General features: G+C 41.1%; 1 protein-coding gene across 4 annotated transcripts in view; it reads left to right on the top strand.

Annotated features, from left to right (window-relative positions):
- The window catches only part of LOC112261920 (runt-related transcription factor 3), an 89,063-nt gene extending 78,700 nt beyond the window's left edge, over nucleotides 1-10,363 (top strand). For all 4 annotated transcript variants that reach the window (XM_024437565.2, XM_024437562.2, XM_024437563.2 and 1 more), the window contains one exon: nucleotides 6,760-10,363. In XM_024437565.2, coding sequence (XP_024293333.1) covers nucleotides 6,760-7,268 — 509 coding nt within the window. In that variant the 3' untranslated portion in view covers nucleotides 7,269-10,363. The remainder of the gene's footprint in view (nucleotides 1-6,759) is intronic.
- The last annotated feature ends 12,083 nt before the right edge of the window (nucleotides 10,364-22,446 follow it).

Genomic DNA, 22,446 nt, shown 5'->3' on the forward strand with positions numbered 1-22,446 from the left:
CAAACTCCAAGCGGGCTGTCATGTGCCTTTTACTGATGAGTGTCTTCTGTCTGGCCACTCTACCATAAAGGCATAATTGGCTAAAGTGCTGCAGAGATGGTTGTCCTCCTGGAAGGTTCTCCCATCTCCACAGAGGAACTCTGGAGCTCCGTCAGAGTGACCATTGGGTTCTTGGTCATCTCCCTGACCAAGGCCCTTCTCCCCCGATTGCTCAGTTTGGCCGGGCGGCCAGCTCTAGGAAGTGTCTTGATGGTTCCAAAATTCTTACATTTAAGAAAGATGGAGGCCACTGTGTTCTTGGGGACCGTCAATGCTGCAGAAATGTTTTGGTACCCTTCCTCGACACAATCCTGTCTCAGAGCTCTCCGGAAAATTCCTTCGAACTCATGGCTTGGTTTTTGCTCTGACATGCACTGTCAACTGCAGGACCTTATGACCACATGTGTGTGCCTTTCCAAATCATGTCCATTGAATCATGTCCATTGAATTTACCACAGGTGGACTCCATTAAAGTTGTATTTTAGAGACATCTCAAGGATGATCAATGGAAACAGGATGCACCTGAGCTCAATTTCAAGTCTCATAGCAAAAGGTTTGAAAATATATATTAATAAGGTATTTCTATTTTCCGTTGTTATTATGGGGTATTGTGTGTAGATTGATGAGGAACATTTTTAATTTAATCAATTTTAGAATATGGCTTTAACGTTAAAAAAAATGGCAAAATGGAAGGGGTCTGAATACTTTCCGAATGCAGTATATATACAGTTGAAGTCGGAAGTTTACATACACCTTAGCCAAATACATTTAAACTCAGTTTTTCACAATTGCTGACATTTAATCCTTGTAAAGAATTCCCTTGTCTTAGGTCAGTTAGGATCACCACTTTATTTTAAGAACATGAAATATCAGAATAATAGTAGAGAGAATGATTTATTTAAGCTTTTATTTCTTTCATCACATTACCAGTGGGTAAGAAGTTTACATACTCGCACACAATTTTTCAGTTCTGCCCACAAACTTTCTATAGGACTACGGTCAGGGCTTTGTGATGGCCACTCCATTACCTTTACTTTGTTGTCCTTAAGCCATTTTGACACCATTTTGAAAGTATACTTTGGGTCATTGTCCATTTGGAAGACCCATTTGCGACCAAGCTTTAACTTCCTGACTGATGTCTTGAGATGTTGCTTCAATATATCCACGTAATTTTCCTCCCTTATGATACCATCTATTTTGTGAAGTGCACCAGTCCCTCCTGCAGCAAGCACCCCCACAACATGATGCTGCCACCCCCGTGCTTCACGGTTGGGATGATGTTCTTCGGCTTACAAGCCTCCCCCTTTTCCCTCCAAACATAACGATGGTCATTATGGCCAAACAGTTCTATGTTTGTTTCATCAGACTAGAGGACATTTCTCCAACAAGTACAATCTTTGTCCTCATGTGCAGTTGCAAACCATAGCCTGGCTTTGTTATGGCAGTTTTGGAGCAGTGGCTTCTTCCTTGCTGAGTGGCCTTTCAGGTTATGTCGATATAGGACTCATTTTACTGTGGATATAGATACTGTTGTACCTGTTTCCTCCAGCATCTTCACAAGGGCCTTGGCTGTTGTTCATGGATTGATTTGCATTTTTCGACACCAAAGTACGTTCATCTCTAGGAGACAGAACGTGTCTCCTTTGAGCAGTATGAAGCTGCGTGTTCCCATGGTGTTTATACTTGCGTACTATTGTTTGTACAGCTTACTTAACATGGTACCTTCAGGCATTTGGAAATTGCTCCCAAGGAAGAACCAGACTCGTGGAGGTCAACAATTTTTTTTCTGAGGTCTTGGCTGATTTCTTTTGATTTTCCCATGATGTCAAGCAAAGAGTCACTGGGTTTGAAGGTAGGCCTTGAAATACATCCACAGGTACACCTCCAATTGACTCAAATGATGTCAACTAGCCTATCAGAAGCTTCTAAAGCCATGACATCATTTTCTGGAATTTTCCAAGCTGTTTAAAGACACAGTCAACTTCGTGTATGTAAACTTCTGACCCACTGGAATTGAGATACAGTGAATTATAAAATAAATAATCTGTCTGTAAACAATTGTTGGAAAAATGACTTGTGTCATGCACACTGTAATGTCCTAACCAACTTGCCAAAACTAGAGTTTGTTAAAAATACATTTGTGGAGTGGTTGAAAAACAAGTTTTAATGACTCCAACCCTGTATATACAGTACCAGTCAAAAGTTGGGACAAACCTACTCATTCAAGGGTTTTTCTTTATTTGTACTATTTTCAAATTAGTTCGTTTGTCCAAACTTTTGACTTGTACTGTGTATTTTCTATGCCATCCAAATCCACATTTTACACTGAACCCATCAACACCAAATCAAGTGGAATCAGACAGTGTGTATGTGTGTGTGTGTGTGTGTGTGTGTGTGTGTGTGTGTGTGTGTGTGTGTGTGTGTGTGTGTGTGTGTGTGTGTGTGTGTGTGTGTGTGTGTGTGTGTGTGGCAAGTAACTACGTCACACCTGTTGTATTCACAATGTCTCTTTTAAGCCACTGAAGCACAAGGACAAGGAAGTCAAAGTCAAACAAATTCTAAAGCATACATTGCATACCTACATTCCCACCTTACCCAGTATCAAACTGCCACTACTGCTTATGTACAAAAAATCAGCTACAAACAGACAGAACATTATGCAGCCCATTAGCCTATGTACAGTTCATCTAGATAAAATGTATGCCACTAAACTACAGGAGGTTGTTGGCACCTTAATTGGGGAGGAAGGGCTTGTGCTAATGGCTGGAGCGGAATTAGTGGAATGGTATCAGCTACATCAAACATATGGTTTGATGCCGTTCCATTTGCTTGATGAAAGCCATTATTATGAGCCGTCCTCCCCTCAGCAGCCTCCACTGCACTAAACCGTGTGCAATTGCAAATTAGCAAGATGGGGAGACTTACGCCACTTCACAATAACTGGCACACCTGCATGTTGCACGCTTCGGTAAACGAAGGCCACGTGTCTGGTTTCCGTGGGGTTCATTATTAATTGCTGCATGACAAATTTACGATTATAAAAAGTATAGGCAAACAATCATATTTTTCAATCCTTGCAGTTTACAGTAACGACAGTTGGCCTACTTAATGAAACATAGCTTTGGCAGGATGCTATTAGGCTACAATGCAAATTGCGCCCGTCTTGTAAAATCTTGGCCAACTATAACTGTTTTAGGTAGTAATGTAACCCTAATTTATTGACTTAATTATCTATCACTTTCTATGAGGGCCCATTGCTAAAGAATCGAGTTACAATGACGTTCCTTTCTATATAGTTTAATTCGAATAGTAGCTGTAGTAGCTGTAGCACATAATTGACTCAGGTGAATCCCCCGCGCAGGTGAGCATGGGGAAAGGTATTGTCAGAATAAAAGTCCCTGACATAAAGTCTAAATGGTGACACTATAATAAAAGTCTCAGAAATCTGATTATAAAACATATTTCTTATTCCAAAACCCTGGCTACAGTAACAACAAACCAGTCAGACAGTACTCAGAGATGAGTGACAGTTATCAGGTGTTCTATGGCTCCCGTTGGCCTACTCCCATTGGCCTCCAATAGGTGATTGACTGCCGCACCCTGAGCAAACCTTCATTCTTGACTGCCTGCCAAAGAGAAATTAAACTGATCAAGAGAGCGATATTAAACTGCCGTTTATTGGTTTACGGAAGCCTACATCACACAGAATGAAGAAAAAAAAACTAATCAAATGTTTGTCTGTCACATTAATCAGCTGATGCTGTCACTATTGTCAATATTGGTAATTGTAAGTGGAGCCCCACTGGGCATAAACTGGTTGAGTCAATGTTGTTTCCACATCATTTCAACCCCCCAAAATCTATGTGATGTGGATTTGCAAAAAGTCATCAACATAAGTGAATTTCATATTTTTTTCACCCAACTTTTAACCTAAATCCAATGACATGGTGACATTTTTTGTTGATTTCACGTTGATAACTCAACCAACTGTAAATCAAAACTAGACGTTTGACTGACATCTGTGCCCAGTGGGTCCTTTATGGGTTAACTATGTCTGATTCAACAGGTAGACTAGCTGAAGGCCTAGGTGCATACATTAAGTGCATGGTGTGTGCGGTCATGTCCTCATCTGTCCTTGTATGCGCCTATCAAACCCAGATACTACAGTACAGTAGGTGGCAGCAGATGAATGAGAAGACTGAGACACATATACACACACAGCTCATGTTGTGTTTGGAAAGAACTGCCAGATCAGCCTAACCCTGCAGTCATGCCTTGGTTTTTGTGGGGCAGTATGGTGTTGTGCTTAAGGAAATAAACTGGTGACAGGAGCTGCTCCAAATCCCAGCGAGGAAAACTGCAGCGTCAAACACTTGAGCATGATCTGAATTTCCTCTGTCAGTTGAATAAATTAGGGAATGCGTGGCTGGGAAATTTGACTCAAAACAGCTGGCTTTTGTGTACTGTGTTACCTATGCGACTACACTTCAGGATAGTTTAGCGCTGACTGGTCTGTGACATTGATCCGGTTTGGTTACTTTTACAAAATACACAAATACATAGAACACACACATTCTCTCTCTGACTCTCTCTTTTTCTCTTTCTTTTTCTTTCTCTCTCTCTACCACTCTTTTTCACCAACTTGGTCTCAGAGCATTTCATATTATTCTGTACGTAAATCCGAGACACTCTATATCATAGGTTAGAACCTACATAATTTTCCAATCATTGCATTCTGAACAGAATGACAATTTGTTTTGGTTTCGTTCCACTGTTTACAACCAGCCAAATAAAGTTCTGAACCGGTTCGAACCCCCCAAAAAGTTCCCGGTTTATATTGCATCTTTCTGTTTCTTTTTGAACCTGTGAAATCAACCTTTTTTTACATTTAGCTAATTGAATTACTTCACCAATCAGTACGGATAGAGTAGGCTAGTTCTTTACACGCGTGATGGACAGTGTAGCCTATGGCACAACATGCAACTGAAATTTTGCGGGTGGGGAGAGAGCGAGAGAGAGTTGAGGAGGAGGCTTGAAGCACTGGGCATCTTGTTATGACATGCATTATCTGAATTAGGTCCACATAATTATACCTAGGAGGAGTGGTTTCTATGGAGGTACTTTGAATGTCCATTGAGCTAGCTAGCTAACAAGTTGTGTGTGTGTAGTGTGTGTAGAGCGGTAGCAGAATTAAAAACACATCTAACCTTTTTGTAGTTAATAAATCCAACTTGAAACGTGATAACTAGGCCTGTAGTATCCTTAACTAGCATTGAAAGAGTTAATTCATTATTTTCTAGCTAATTAAAAAAGCCTATGCTTCGGAGGGGGGAGGAGAGGTAGCCTAAACACGCACACACACAGGCAAATATTTTTAGCTTGCAGACAGACACTGGAACAAGTTTCTGAGTGACAGAGTGAAGACAATGCATAGGCACTTTTTTTGTGCTTTGTTGTGGAAGTAGAAAAAAAAACTGGAACTTAAAAGAACATTATTAACTGTTTCCCATGCTTTTAAAATAACTGTTCTCTTCTGGAACAGTATGGATCAGTTTTGTTCCAGGTTCTGTTTCTGTTACTTGAAAATCTTTGTTATTTTATGCTTTTCGGTTTCCTGAACCAGTTCCAACACCTGGTATGTATTCATTTCTGGATGTCCATCCTCCATTTAGTATGATATGTTATAAATTGCAATTCGTATGATATATTACGAATTAGCAATACGTATGATATGATACGAATTCCAATTTGTTGTGGCTAGTTTTAGCTAGGTGGCTAATGCTAACATTAGCTTGGTGGCTAACGTTAGCTAGGGTTAAGGTTAGAGTTAAGATTAGAGTTAGAAGTTAGGTTAAAGCGTTAAAGTTAGGAGTTAGGTCAATGGTTAATGTTAGGGCAAGGGTTAGCTAACATGCTAAGTAGTTGCAAAGTAGCTAAAAAGTAGTAAGTAGTTGCAAAGTTGCTAATTAGCTAAAGTTGTCCATGACGAGATTCGAACATGCAACCTATGGGTTGCTAGATGTTCACGTTATACGCTTACGGATCCAGCCCGACCAATCACCCTCCTTTCGTTTTTGACTTAAGTAATCTTCTGTCTTATGTAACTATACCAAACGTAACATATTACACTCATTTGAGTGTCTTGGATTTACATATACTATGTAACATCTAGTCAATGAGACCGGGCTGCTCTCTCCCTCCCTCCCCCTATTTGTGTCTGAATGTGACGGTTATCTCTGTAGTTTCCTGTTCCCTCTCTTCAGTGTGATTTATGTAGAATTACACAACAGCCCACAATGCACAACAAGCTCTCAGTGTTAGCCCCTTTTAATTATTCGAAATAACAGAGAATGATGTTACTGTAGGTTCCTCTGGTTTAGCTGGAATGGTTGTGTAGGAGGACTGGGAGCATTCTGAGGTTGAGGACTCTCTCATAACTTCACAGATCTATTTGCTGATGTGCTGTCACAGCTTCATGACTGTTACTGACCTGTTACTGTCAGTTCATTACTTCTAACTAGATAGTGTTTGTAGGGTTGTAGATCTACACTGTCAGTTGGGGACGTGGTACTTTACTACAGCTTCCTGTCAGTGGAATGAATTCTGAATCTCCCTATCTCACTTTGACTCTGAAACATTTTCATGGGCCGGTCATGTATGACATCTATGTGCACCAGGAGTCTCTAAACCAAATGTGTTGTTTCTCTCTCCCTCTCTCAGGTCCCACCGCTGATCTCTTCCCCCAGAGGACCTCCTTCCCCTCTCTGTCCCCGCTGACTGACCCCCGTTTCTCAGACCCACGTATGCACTACCCAGGAGCCTTCACCTACTCAGCCAACCCCTCCAGCACGGGCATCGGAGGCCTCAGTGTGACGGGAATGTCTGCCTCCTCCCGCTACCACACCTACCTGCCCCCGCCCTACCCAGGCAACCAGAACCAGGGAAGCCACTTCCAGTCCAACTCCTCCCCCTACCACCTGTACTACGGCACCGGGTCCGGCTCCTACCAGTTCTCCATGGTGGGCCCGGGCGGGACCGGGGGTGAGCGCTCCCCCAGCCGCCTGCTGCCCTGCTCGGGGGCCTCAGCCTCTGGAGTTGGCAACAGCCTGATAATCCAGGGCCTGAGCAACCAGAGCGAGGGGGTGGAGGCGGATGGAAGCCACAGCAACTCCCCTACGACCATGAGCGGGTCTGGACGCATGGACGAATCTGTCTGGAGGCCCTACTGACTGTTAGACAACTAGAGGAAATGTAGGACAGAGAAGAGAGAGAGAAAGCAAAAGTCAAGAAGTTATATGAAACAAAAAAATATTAATCCTTCCCCCAAAAATAAATGTTGCATGTTTGTCTTTTATTTATCCCGCACTCGCTTCGTACCCTTTTCCTAGTTGACCAAAGACATTCAATGTCTGTCAGAATGCCATGGCCAGAGGTGGCCTTTATGAAGGCCATGGGTACACCCTGCACTGTGACAGGGACTATTCTCTGAGACTCTGAAAGCCATACAAATCTCATTATTTTCAATTGATGGGTAAGAACTGCAAAATAACTGCAAATAGATGTTATGGTGTTAGAACAAATAAGCCATAGTAATATACTGTATCAGGTTCTTCTGAAAAACAGGTACAACATGCAAACCATAGACTATGAAAAGGCAAAACCTTCACATCCATTCATTCTATGCAGCTGATGAACGGTAAAAATGCAAGTGCTATTGTGGCTGATCAGCCAACGAGACCAAAACTATCCTTATCCCTCAGATAAGGGATACCTTTCTTGGAGTTACGAGCTAAACATCCAGAACAGTGACTGTACTGCCTCAACGGCCTTTGACTGTTATGTGAAAACAGAAGTCAAACAGGATGTTTGGTTCACATGACTCAGAAACTGCCCTAGATGACTTGTGGCTGTATTGCTAATGTATACATGTCAATTGATCCTGAAGCTTTTATTTTGTGAGCGGTTTGGAGATTCATCCATCAGTCCATGAAAGATCATCAAGAACAATCCATCGTCTCAAAGTAGTTATGCATTGCTTGAAAATTGCATTTATTATCTATACTAGGATGGATCAGTCCTTGGAGGTACAGTAAGCAATGCTTATTCAAAATGAACAACATTATGTATTTGAGTGAAACTCCCCTGTAAAGTCGTTAATGTATTGATCATCTATGTAGCAGAACAATAGCTGATATTCTGAGGGACTGTCCAGGACTTTAGCAGAGAAGAGGTTTTTTGAAGCAGGAATTTTATGGATTCCTGTCTTTTTAGTTTCTTGGACTGTTATCTTTATTTTTACTTATGGTAGGCCTATATATTTCTTAATTGTGTCTGCAAACTGTTCTAGTGTAGTATGTCTGAACTAGATAATACAGTTGACTTTTTTTATATTTATTTGAGCCAAATTTGAGAAAATGTTCACTTATGCCCAAAAACATTTAGCATTTCTCTCTACCTTATCTTTTTTATATAAATATTTTGTTTATTTGTTGTTTAATATAAAATTTGAATTTGTGTAATATATTTCTTCTAAATTATGAAAAAAACTAAACTTTTAATGTTATTATTTTGTATTTCAATGTAGCTTCGATGCACTAAAAACATTCATGATATTCAACCATTAGAAGCACAGATCCCAACATTAAATCCAACAATCACTTTATTTATAAGATCCCCCCTTAAACAGTCGCCCAATCACCAACCCCCAGCCTCCTTGAGTTCACATTTATCCACTCTTTTAAAGAAGAAAATAAATACTTAAGACACACAACCCACATTATGTGGCTATGCAGATCTTGTTTCTTTGTTTATCACTGAAACCTCAGACTATGATTGGCTTAATCTCAAACCACATTGGCATGTCTGAAGTGGCTAACTAAACAGTAGAGATGGAGTGGGCTGATTTTCACATGTAAGCACACACACACACACACACACACACACACACACACACACACACACACACACACACACACACACACACACACCTGTGCTACAGGTGTGATTGTGCACATTCTCACAGACCCAATGGCCTTTCCCACCCCAGGGGGACACAGAGAGTAGGGATGAAGATAGAGGTGGTTCAAAGTGGGATCCTCTTACCAACACCAAGGGCAATCCTAACTAAAAACAAGCCCTTGTTGTGCACAGGTCCCTTTGTTCTGCATGAGCTGTGAGTCCTTTGAAGCCTTTCTGACCGTGTTTTATCTCCTTCCTATTGTAATTTATTGATCATTAGTGCCTGCAGCTCAGGGCACTGCACAGGATTCAGATGTCAGGACAGAGCATCTTTTTTGTATGAGCTGTGCTGAGCCACTTAATTAATTGTGTCAGGTGTGCCATGTTAAGAAATTGAGGTGTTTTGGTGAAAAGGAGGAGGAGAGTTGTTGTGGCTTCTTAAGAGCAGATATTATACCAATTAGGGTTGGTTTAGCGACCCCCAATCTTTGAGCGCATACATTAAAAAACAAAAAATATTGCTAGCATTTGTAGCTCAGAAAAAAAGTTGAGCTAACTCTATTGACAAATCTACTATCTTATGCCTTATTTTTGTTTAAGACAATCAATTATATAAAGATGCATTCCTAACTCTTGGGGAGTAGAGGGAAAGAATAGCATGTTCTTATAATCACTGTGTTCCTACCCATCCCTTTGGGTTTGAAGGCCTAACTTTAGATTGGGCAAAATTCATGCAGCTATGAGAAATCAAAGATGATATCTTTGACCTGATACCTGATATCATATGGTTATATCAAAACCAAAGAAAGGCCTGTAATATTGTTACATTGAGGGTTTGGATTTGTTGTTTTACACAAAATGTCTCGGTTGGTTTCCATTATCTGTTGATAAAATGTCCATAACTCTTAAGAAAGAGGTGTGTATATCATGAGGCATTTGCAAAACAGGGAGGTTAAATTGTACAATTACATTTTATTTTATGTTGGATAGAAAAGCACAAAGCTTTTGTTTTCTTTAATGTTTCTTTTAAACAACCTCTTCATTTTGTTTTACCATAATGTTAATTCATTTTGTTTTACCATAATGTTAATTCATTTTGTTTTACCATAATGTTAATTCATTTTGTTTTACCATAATGTTAATTCATTTTGTTTTACCATAATGTTAATTCATTTTGTTTTACCATAATGTTAATTCATTTTGTTTTACCATAATGTTAATTCATTTTGCTCAAAGCATGTATGTCTGAAGCTATGATAATTTAATTTTCATCCATGTAATATCCTTAAAGACTCTGTATTAAGTGCTTGTAAAGTGTGCAGATAATGTAGTTTTTAATCATTTTAATTAAAAAACATCAATTTCAGATTTTTCTCAGGATCGTTTGTATTCCAATTATAATATGACAAAATGATGCATGTATATCAGCTCCCCTTAATGAGAAAATCTAGGCTATGTCAACACAAGTAATAATACTCTATAGCATAATAGATCCATCGAGCTATATATTACGGGTCTCAAAATCATTTCCGCCCACATCCTTCACAAAAAGCTCTCACAGTCTCACATCGGAATAGTTTCTCAAACGCCACATTTCTAAGTTGTTCCAAACGTCAAATTTCAAAGTGTTTAAGGTTAAGTCTAGGCATTAGCTCTGAATTTTAAAGGTTAGTGTAATGAACATGAGGGGAGACAGAGAACTGGTTTCAAGCGCAGGGCGCAGCAGGTGTTTAATTGTAAAAGACCACAGGAGGAGGCAGGTAGCTGGGTCCAGGGGCAGGCAGAAGGTCATATACAGGGGGTCCAAAAAGGTAACAGTACAGGCTCTGAAAAGGCTAGTTACATCGTCCAGGAGATCAGGAAATAGGTTGATAACAGGAAACAGGCTAAAGTACAGACAGGGAATAGGCAACATTAGTGAGGCAGGCAAAAACAATCATACACAGGAGGATTAAATTACAGTGTAAACCAGTGCTCCAACTAGACATATGTCACAAAACAAACAATACCTCACAATGATGGAGTGAAAAGGACTGAACTAAATAGTGTGTGATAATGACATACAGGTGTGTGAACAGGTGATCAGAATTCAGGTGATTGGGATCTGGAGAGTGAGCTGCGTTCAGGGGATCTACGTGTTTGAGAGTGTTGGAAGCAGACGTTACAGTTAGGGTTAGGCATTAACTCCTAAATCTTAAGGTTAGGCATTATCTCCTAATGGTTAACTTAAGTGTTAAGGTTTGGGATAGGCTTAAAACAAAAATCTCAAAAACAACTTTCTATCGCTAGATTTGAACATGCAACCTTTTGCACCAAATGTCACATTTTTAAGTGTTAAGTTTAGGCATTAACTGCAATTCTGACATTCAATATTGAAAAGTCTCAATTGTAAATACCTCTATGATTAGCAAGAGGGAAGGTATTGAAAGTGAAGAATGTAAACAAGTAGGCACATGCTGTAATTCACCTCTAGAAATACAAACAGGATCACCTCAGCAGACTAATGGGTACAGTATAAGGGAACAAATGTTCAATCAAACCCACTCCATTCCAATTTATTCCGTTCCAGCAAATTCCATTCTCATCCAATACTCTCTTAGGCTCAGAGCCGTAAATACCATAGACTGTATACCATGTCCCTTCAATCTCTATATATCTCTCTATATATCTCTCTCTCTCTCTAAGTGGTGGTTACCCAAGCCTTCCCTCTTCATTATCCCCCAGTCTCCCATCAGTATGCCACTCAATGGCAAATTACCCACACTTCTCAGTGCCTCGCAAAACGCCACATCTGTCAACACGGCTGTACCCAAGGCATAAATAGAGCACGTCCCAGGAATCCGATACCACCCTGGCATCCTCTGCGCAAAACACATCAGCAAGTTGTCACTTGTTAAAAAACAAAAGAGCAAAAATTAGGAATGTCAGCGTTGTTTTCCACTGTAATATTGGGTGTTCATTTATGCATTGCTGATGGCATCTATTTAGCTCATTTGAGGTCTGCCCACAGGATTAAACACTTGAGATCTCTCTCTCGTAGGGTGGTCTGATATCAAATGAGTTCTGTGGTTAACCTGAAATACAATACCCACAATCCCTCACTCTTAAACTAATCCCACCTGTTGAGATTCCATGAAAAGGTTTGTTGCTTCCCTCACTCCCGCGTTCCTTTCTCCCTCCCTCCTATGCTACTTTCTCTCTATTCCGTTTTACCTCTTTCCTCTCCTGCCCACCTACCCTCTCATCTCCTTTCTTCTCCTCTTCTATTCTCTCCTTCATGAGTCTCAGCATCGGGCCTTCTGTGGGGTCAGTCTTGGCAAGGCAACAAAGCCTCAGGACGCACACACGCAGGCACGAGACACACTGCATTCAATTAACTCAGAACACTCAAAGCATCTCTACACACACACACTCAGAATCCCCGCTGACAGATCTCACACCGGTTGGATTCTCACACAGAGAACCTGAGCTCCACTTCAGTGTATGACAGATCTGTGCTGTCTGAAACATTACCATCCATTTCCTTTAGTCTCATCACAGAGCCAGTGTCCTTCCACACCGCTCCCCCACGGCTCAGAAAATACAAAGAGAAGACGATAAGCTTTCAATTAGCCAGAGCTCTGGGGAATTTTCCAGCTGTATTCACACACCCTGTGAGATTGACTCTGTGCTTCACATGTGGGGACCAGAGGAACTCCCATCTGGGTTTGGCTTTGTCGTAGACATACAAGAAGAGGTTTTTTTGCTGCCCTCTTCCTAAAACTGTAGCTCTCCGGGAAGACGGGAAACACACTCAAAGTTTAATGGATGTGATGGAAGTCGAAGATGGCTTGATGAATGGTCTTACAGTATGAGGAGAGTGGGAGATGTATTCTTCAGTAAGCAATCAAACACACCGGTACGCAAACAACAAAATGCAGGCGTGCACAAAAACAATCTAAGCCATTGGGAACATCAGTTAATACAGACATTACATTCATATGTTTCGTAAAACCGACATGACCTTGTAGTACATGGTTCCGTCCTGTCTTTGCAGTATTTAAGTTTTTCCACGTCTCCTTTTTCCACTCTGTTCAAACTCATCATCAGCTCATCAGCTAGTTGACAGTAATACAACACAAACAAGACTGTTTCTCAGTTAGAGAAGAGAAACACTATTTATAAATAGATATAAACTGGGAAAAGTAGGGAGAAATTTTGTTTCTCTTTTTTTGGAAAGAGTACATCATTAAAGCCCTCTCATTTCTCATGAACTCAATATTCCATGCTGCAGCAGACACAGCGGTACCTGCATCCAAAACCCATTCGAGCTTATTCTGGAGCTGCTGACCTCTACTCCCAGAACTCGTGAGAAGTGGTAAGCGGGCTAGAACCAGTTTGATTTGGGTGCTTAGTACGACCGGGTCTATTTTCTAACTGGACTGGTGGTGGGAAAAGCGGCTGCCGTCCAAAATCAAGGTTCCCACAGATCGACCAAGAACAGTAAGGGCCTAGGGTTCTGGCGAGAGGCGTGATGTATCCTTTCTCACACTGAGGACCATGATTAACTCAATGACAAAGAGGGACAGAGTGAGAGAGGGGGGAGACAGATATCTAGGAGAGAAAAATAGGGAGAGAGAGAGAGATGGAAGAGAGAGATATGGAAGCGAGATGGGAAAAGAAATATGTGATGGAGAGAGAGAAAGAGAGTGAGAGAGGAAGGGAAGGGAATAAGGAGAGGCAGAAGAAAAGTGAGTGAGAGTCTCCCAGTTAAGGTAGTTTCTCATACAGTGTAACTCTTCAGAGACTGTTCTCTGTTTCTCCACACACCATCCAGTTCCCACAGCGGAGGAACTCTCTGTGGAGCCAAACCTCTGTTACAACAGAGACCCATGAGGATCAGTGACGAAGGACCGACTCAGAAAATACTCACAGAAACACTCACTCTGTCAGATAACTATATAACTCTATCAGATATCTAGATAACTTTTGGGGGACAATATGTTTTTGATTGTTTTTCTACAGAACTCAGTCAAGTTTAATCTCACACAGTGTCAATATACACCACAAATCCACATACATTCATTCTCACAGAGGGATCCACGAACAAAACACTAAGACAAAAAATTGATCCAAAACAAACTGACAGTCACAGACAAACAAAAAATGATTGTAATTGATTGAATGACACTAGAGATCCATCCTAGTAGACATGTTCAAAATTCATGATGCCACTTTGGAACCACGACTTAAAGATGTTATCAAAAGTTGGAGGTAAGGTGGGGTTATTCCTGGTGATATTGGTTATTTCCACCTCATGAATTTAAAATACAAATACAAATGGAATTGAGAATCATTGGATTGTCAGTTTTTTTCTTCAATGCCTTGGACCTGAAGTAGTGAATATATTGTAGATTATACGGTATTACATTTGTGGCTTCGATAGTCCTCCATGCAGTTGTGCAGCCCAGTAATACATCTTCATATGAGGTCGTCCAAGACCTCCAGCTCTATAGGGTAATCATCTAGACAAATACACTTAATGCCCTTGTGCGGAGAGAACAAGTATAAGTGCTTAGTTTGAAACAAAATACTTGGAATTGTATGGAAATCCTGCTCTCATCTTTGAACGGACAATCCAGTCCTTGTGGTATATTGTGCAAGTGAAGTGCAGGTGAATAATTATGTTTGGTAATTGCATGCACTTCTCAATTTAGAACTTTTATATTGAGGCACTCTACTTCACACTACGTGTGTCATCAACTGCACAACTGAGTCAGGATCACATAGGCTTAAATGAATTTGAGTTGAGGAGAAACAGAAATTAGTAATCCAAGAAAGATGTTAATAAGTTAATTAGAAGCAGCACTATTTTATGGACAAAAAGAGCTTCTCTCTTACCAGCAAGACTACTGCAGGACAGACAGTCAGACCGTAAGTTTCATAACCAAGACCATGGTCATGGGGTTTACTGACCAAGACCACAACAACATCTAAACTCTTCATTCTGACCATTAAATGGGTTGGAGTTGTTCTTTGTGGATTCTTTCGTTACATCATGTCTACATAGCTTCATATTTTCTTACCAAATTACCCTTAATTTGATTAGGCCACTTTCATTGAGAAATTTCTGAAAATAGAACATTTGAAACAGAGTGAAAAGCACATCTATGTCAGTGCATTTCACAACACAACACTGACACACTGTATTAGGTTCTTGCATGAGTTTGATTTTTGATGTTTGATTCTTTATTTTTCAACTTGATATATTTGTGCATAATCAGTGACTCGGGACATTAACTGAATAGAGAAGAAGAGAAAGAAAAGGTTTCCCAGAAATGTATTGGGAAAAAATGTCCACACGGTGGAAAAGTTTTTTTCCTGAGAACCGATACACGACACTGTCCTCTTTCTCACACAGTAAACTCTGAATAACAATCACATGTCCATGATCACTGTCCATGATCACTGTCCATGATCACTGTCCATGATCACTGTCCATGATCACATGTCCATGATCACTGTCCATGATCACTGTCCATGATCACTGTCCATAATCACATGTCCATGATCACATGTCCATGATCACATGTCCATGCGAAAAACTAGTGCTGCTCCCTTCATACTACAGGAAATGAACACACACTCCTAGTCTGCTAGGCTCTTCTCGGGCCTCCCTCCCTCCATTACCCTGGAGTCTAGAGTAGAGTGGGGGCAAATGAGGCGAAAAGGGGAAACGGGGATCCCTACGGATCAGCTCTCTTTTCACTTCCTGCATGAGAATTGAACATGCTCTCTCTTTAGTTCACATACACAATCTCTCTTTTTTTTCTTTCTTCTTTCTTTCTTTCTTTTTACATCTGTGTGCACAGGCAGTGAGTACAATTATGATGTCTGTTTTGAGTCACATGGGAAGACAAAGGCTTGTTAAAAATGGATCTTTCCTCCTTTCAATAATGCTTCCCAGTGGAACTGCTATACAGAGGCCATTTCAATTTCAAATATTGTACTGTATGTTTACTGTTTATTGTGCATAACCTTTTCGTAGCTGTCTATTTACCACTAAAAAAACAATGCTGGTACAAAGACTGCACTCAACGAACTGTATAGGGCCATAAGCAAACAAGAAAATGCACATCCAGAGGTGGCGCTTCTTGTGTCCGGTGATTTTAATGCAAGGAAACTGAAATCCATTAAACATCATTTTTACCAGCATGTCACCTGTGCATTAGAAGCAACAAAACTCTAGGTTACCTTTACTCTACACACAGAAACGCAAGGCTCTCCCTCGCCCTTCCTTTGGCAAATCTGCCAATAACTCTATCCTTCCACCGACTTCATTAATAAGTGCATTGATGACGTCGGCCCCACAGTGACCATACGTACATATCTCAACCAGAAGCCACTGATTACAGGCAATATCCACACTAAGCTAAAGGCTAATGCTGCTGCTTTCAATCCAGATGTTTATAAGAAATCCCGTTACGACTTCTGACAAGCCATCAAACAAGCAAAGCGTCAATGCAGGACTAAAATCGAATCCTACTACGCAGGCTCTAAAACTATCCCGGATTATAAAGGGAAAACAGCTGTGAGCTACCCAGTGATGCAAGCCTACTAGGCGAGCTAAATGCCTTCTATGCTCGCTTCAACACTGAGCCATACATGAGAGCACCAGCTGTTCTGGACGACTGTGTGATCTCGCTCTCTGTAGTTGTTGTCAGACCTTTAAACAGGTAAACATTCAGAAGCCTGTGGGGCCAGAAGGATTAACATGACGCATACTCAGAGCTTGCGTTGACCAGCCGGCAAGTGTCTTAACAACTTCAACCTCTCTCTGACCCAGTCTGTATATTACCTACCTGTTTCAAGCAGACCACCATAGTCCCTGTGTCCAAGAACGGCAAGATAACCTGTGTAGCACTTTCCTGCAGTCAATGGCCAAAAGCAAATGTTATTAATATTTTTAATAATTTCATAACAGTTTTGTTATATTTCAGTGGTGAGTAGTAGTGTAAAATTTGTGTAAAATTGGGATGCAAACTCAATTTAATAAATGTAAACTCTATACCTGACATGTTTCAGATGTCTTCATTTTTAAGCCCATAACCATGTGTGTGAGGTGTATACTTTTGTTTCAAAGTAGATTTGTTTAACACTACCAAGAATTACTCGCCCCTTTGCACTCACATCTATAGCCTTGAAATGCTTTGAAAGGCTGGTAATGGCTCGCATCAACACCATCATCCCAGACACCCTGGACCCACTCCAATTCACATACCATCCCAACAGATCCACAAATGACGCACTCTCTATTGAACCCCACACTGCCCTCTCCCACCTGGACAAGAGGAATACCTATGTGAGAATGCTGTTCATTGACTGCAGCTCAGAATTCAACACCATTGTGCCCTCCAAGCTCATCACTAAGCTCAGGACCCTGGGACTGAACACCTCCCTTTGCAACTGAACCATTGACTTTCTGAAGGACCGCCCCCAGGTGGTGAGGGTAGGCAACAACACATCTGCCACGCTGACACTCAACACAGGTGCCCCTCAGAGGTGCGTGCTTAGTCCCCTCCTGTACTCCCTGTTCACCCACGACTGCGTAGCCACGCAAGATTCCAACACCAGTTTGCTGATGACCAGTGGTGTGAAATACTTAAGTAAAAATACTTTAAAGTACTACGTAAGTAGTTTTTGGGGGTATCTGTACTTTTACTGTTTATATTTTTTACAACTTTTACTTCACTACATTCCTAGAGAAAATATTGTTATTTTAACTCCATACATTTTCCATGACAACCAAAGTACTCTTTGAATGCTTAGCAGGACAGGAAAATAGTCAAATTCACGCACTTATCAAGAGAACAAGTAGTCATCCCTACAGCCTCTGTTCTGGAAGACTCAGTAAACACAAATGCATCTTTTGTAAATAATGTCTGAGTGTTGCCCCTGGCTATCAGAACATTTTTAAAAAACAAGACAATTGTGATGTCTGCTTTGCTAAATAATAGGAATTTGAAATGATTTATACTTTTATTTTTAGCAAATATATTTACTTTTGATACTTAACTATATTTAAAACCAAATCATTTTTGAATTTTACTCAAGCAGTATTTTACTGGCTGACTTTCACTTTTACTTGAATAGCTTTCTATTAAGGTATCTGTATTTTTACTCAAGTATGACAATTGGGTACTTGCTCCACCACTGCTGATGACACAACGGTGGTAGGCCTGATCACCGACAACAATGAGACAGCTTATAGGGAGGAGGTCAGTGACCTGGCAATGTGTTGCCAGGACAACAACCTCTCCCTCAATGTCAGCAAGAGAAATGAGCTTATCGTGGACTACAGGAAAAGGGGGGCCGAGCACGTCCCTATCCACATAGACGGAACTGTAGTGGTATGGGTCGAGAACTCCAAGTTCCTCTGTGTCCATATCACTAAAGAATTAACATGGTCCACACACCCCAACACAGTCGTGATGAAGGCACGGCAACCCCCTTTCACCCTGAGAAGGCTGAAAAGATTTCCATGGGCCCTCAGATCCTCAAAAAGTTCTACAACTGCACCATTGAGAGCATCTTGACTGGCTGCATCATCGCTTGGTATGGCAACTGCATGGCATCCGACTGCAAGCCGCTAGTGCATGCAGCCCAGTACATCACTGAGGCCTGGCTCCCAGCCATCCAGTACATCTATACCTTCAGAGGAAGGGGCTAAAAATTGTCAAAGAGTCCAGCCACCCAAGTCCTAGACTGTTCTCTCTGCTATCTATCGAGTGGAAAGCGGTACTGATGCACCATATCTGGAACCAACAGGACCCTGAACAGCTTCTAGCCCCAAGCCATCAGACTGCTAAATAGTTAACCAAATATCAACCCGGAGTATCTGCATTGACCTTTTTTTGCTCTAACTCTTTTGACTCATCACCTATGCAGCTGCTACTTTACCCCTACCTACTGTATATGTACAGATCTAAGTCAATTACCTCGTACCCTCTGTACATCGAAGTTGTACTGGTACCCCGTGTATATAGCCATGTTATCGTTACTCATTGTGAATTTATTCTTTGTGATATTATTTTTATAGAAAAAAATGTAATTTCTCTGCATTGTTAGGAAGGGCCAGTAAGTAAGCATTCCACTGTTAGTCTACATCTGTTGTTTACGAAGCATGATTTTGAATTAATTTGATATTATCTGTTCTTCTCTGTAGACTATCAGCTCCTTTGTAAATGCAGCTAGATGCCACTCAAGGGTGATCTGTAGACCGAATGTCACGTCTTCTAATCACTGAGGACTTACTCAGAAGGATCATTCCCAACCTATCCTAGGCCTAAGATAAAACAGACCACTGTAAACACCTACAACCACAGTATAACAACAACAAACACCCCTGATTACAGGAGCAAAATCATCACCAAAATCATTCTGCTCTTCTTTCTTTTCTTGACTCCTCTTCATCATTATCACTGCCACCATTAGTGTGATTGCAAAGCAACACACACATTTGTCATACTCCAGTTAATTATTATTCATATTATTCTGACCACCACTCCTCCTACAGCTTTAATGCAAAGTTATAAAGTGCATAGAGGTCTAACTTGAGTTGCTTAAAGTTTTATTTGTGATAATCATCATACTTTTGGAAATAAAATCACTGAAATATGCTCATTTTAATATAGAGGTCTACGGTGACCAAAAGTTTTGGAACTGTGCTATTCATACACATTTTAAGCTACACACTACAAACCAACTTTAAAATGTTCAGAACACTCCAAATTACAAACAACTGAAACTACTGACCACAACCACACAAATACAGACCACAACTATTGACTACAAGCACACAACTAATGACAATAACCAAACAACTACTGAACACAACTACTGACCAAAACAACACAACCACTGACCAAAACTACTGATGACAACTACATAACTACTGATCACAACTACTGACCAAAACAACACAACCACGGACCAAAACTACTGACCACAACTACTGACCCAAAATTTACTGAGCCACACAACTACTGACCACAACCACACAAATACAGACCACAACTATTGGCCACAACCACACAACTACAACTACTAACCAAAACTACAGCCACACAACTATTGACCACAACTACTGAAGCACACAACCAATGACCACAACTACTAACCACAACCACACAACTACAACTACTAACCAAAACTACTGACCACAACTACTAACCACAACCACGCAACTACTGATCACAACTACTGAACACAACTACTGACCAAAACCACAACCACCGACTAAAACTACTGAACACAATGACACAACTACTGAACCACACAACTACTGACCAACACTACTGACCAACACTACTGAACACAACCAGACAGCTACTGACCACAACTACTGACCACAAATACTGACCACACAACTACTGAACCACACAATTACTGACCACAACCACATGACTACTGACCAACAATGCTGACACAACCACAAAACTACTGAAAACAAACATATACCTATTGACCACAACTACTGAACTACACAACTACTGATCGCAATTATTGACCATAACTACTAACCACAACTACTGACCACACCTACGGACCACAACCAATGACTACAACTACTGACCACAAACACACAACTACTTACCACACAACTACTGACCACAACAACACAATTACTGCCAACAACTACTGACCACAAACACACAACTACTTACCACACAACTACTGACCACAAAAACACAATTACTGCCAACAACTACTGCCCACAACTACTGGCTACAACCACAACTACTGAACCACACAACTACTGACCTCAACTACTGTCTGCTGACCAACACTACTGACCACACAACTATTGACAACAACTACACAGCTACTGACTACAACCACACGATGACTGACCAAAAACTACTGATCACAATTACACAACAACTGACCACTACTACTCACCACAGCTATTGACAACAACTACTGAGCACAACCTCAAAACTACTTACCGGAACTACTGAACCACGCAACTACTGACCAGAACTACTGACCAACACTACTGCCCGGAACTACTGACCACAACAACACACCTACTGACCAGAGCTACTGATGAACACTACTGACCACAACACAATAACTGAGCTTAACAACTGACCACAAAATGACTGACCACACCACTACCGAACCACACAACTACTGACCACAACCACTGACAACAACCACACAAACTGATATACAAAAAACTGCAGGCCATAGCGACTGACCACAACTACTGACCACAACCACATGACCAATGATCACAAATTCTGACAACACAACTACTGAACCATGAAATTACTGACAAACACTACTGACCGCAACCACACAACTACTGACCACAAGTACTGACCACAACTACACAACTACTAACAACACATCTACTGACCAAATGCACACAACTATTGACCACAACTACTGACCACAACCACATATCCAATGACCACAAATACTGACAACACATCTACTGAACCACAAAACTACTGACCACAACCACATAACTACTGACCACACAACTACTGTATACTGACCACAAGTACTGACCACAACTACTGACCACACATCTACTGACCACAGCCACATAATTACTTACCACAACTACTGACCACAACTACGGATCACACCCACACAACTACTGTCTACACAACTACTGCGAACAACTACTGTCCATAACTACTGACAACAACTACTGACCACAACCACACAACTACTGACCACAACTACCGACCGCAGCCACACAACTACTGACCACAACCACACAACTGCCGACCACGCCACTTCTAACCACAACTGCTGACTACAACTACTGACCAAAACTACTGACCACAACTACCAATCACATCTACCGACCACAACTACACAACCACTGACCACAACAACTGACAACAACCACACAACCGCTGTCCACAACAACAGACCACAATTACTGATCACAACCACACAACTACTGACAGCAACTACTGACTACAACCACAGAGGCCTATAGTATTTTGATGTACGCTTTCCTATTCAAATGGGAAATACCTTTTCCTTTTTCGAGGATTTCCACAACTAGTGACCAAAATTGCTGAACACAACCATCGGCCACAACCATACCACAACTACTGATCACAACCACACAACTACTGCCCACAACTACTGACCACAACTAATTCCCACACACCTACTGACAACTACTGACCACAACCACACAACTACTGACCACAACAGCTGACCACAACCACACAACTATTGACCACAACAGCTGACCACAACCACACAACTATTGACCACAACTACACAGCCACTGACCACAACCACACAACTGCCGACCACACCACTACTAACCACAACTACTGACCAAAACTACTGGCTACATCTACTGACCACAACAACAGACCACAACCACACAACTGCCGACCACAACTACTGGCCACAACCACACAACTACTGATC

This window comes from Oncorhynchus tshawytscha, linkage group LG11 (assembly GCF_018296145.1).
Source record: "Oncorhynchus tshawytscha isolate Ot180627B linkage group LG11, Otsh_v2.0, whole genome shotgun sequence".
Lineage (NCBI taxonomy): Eukaryota > Metazoa > Chordata > Actinopteri > Salmoniformes > Salmonidae > Oncorhynchus > Oncorhynchus tshawytscha.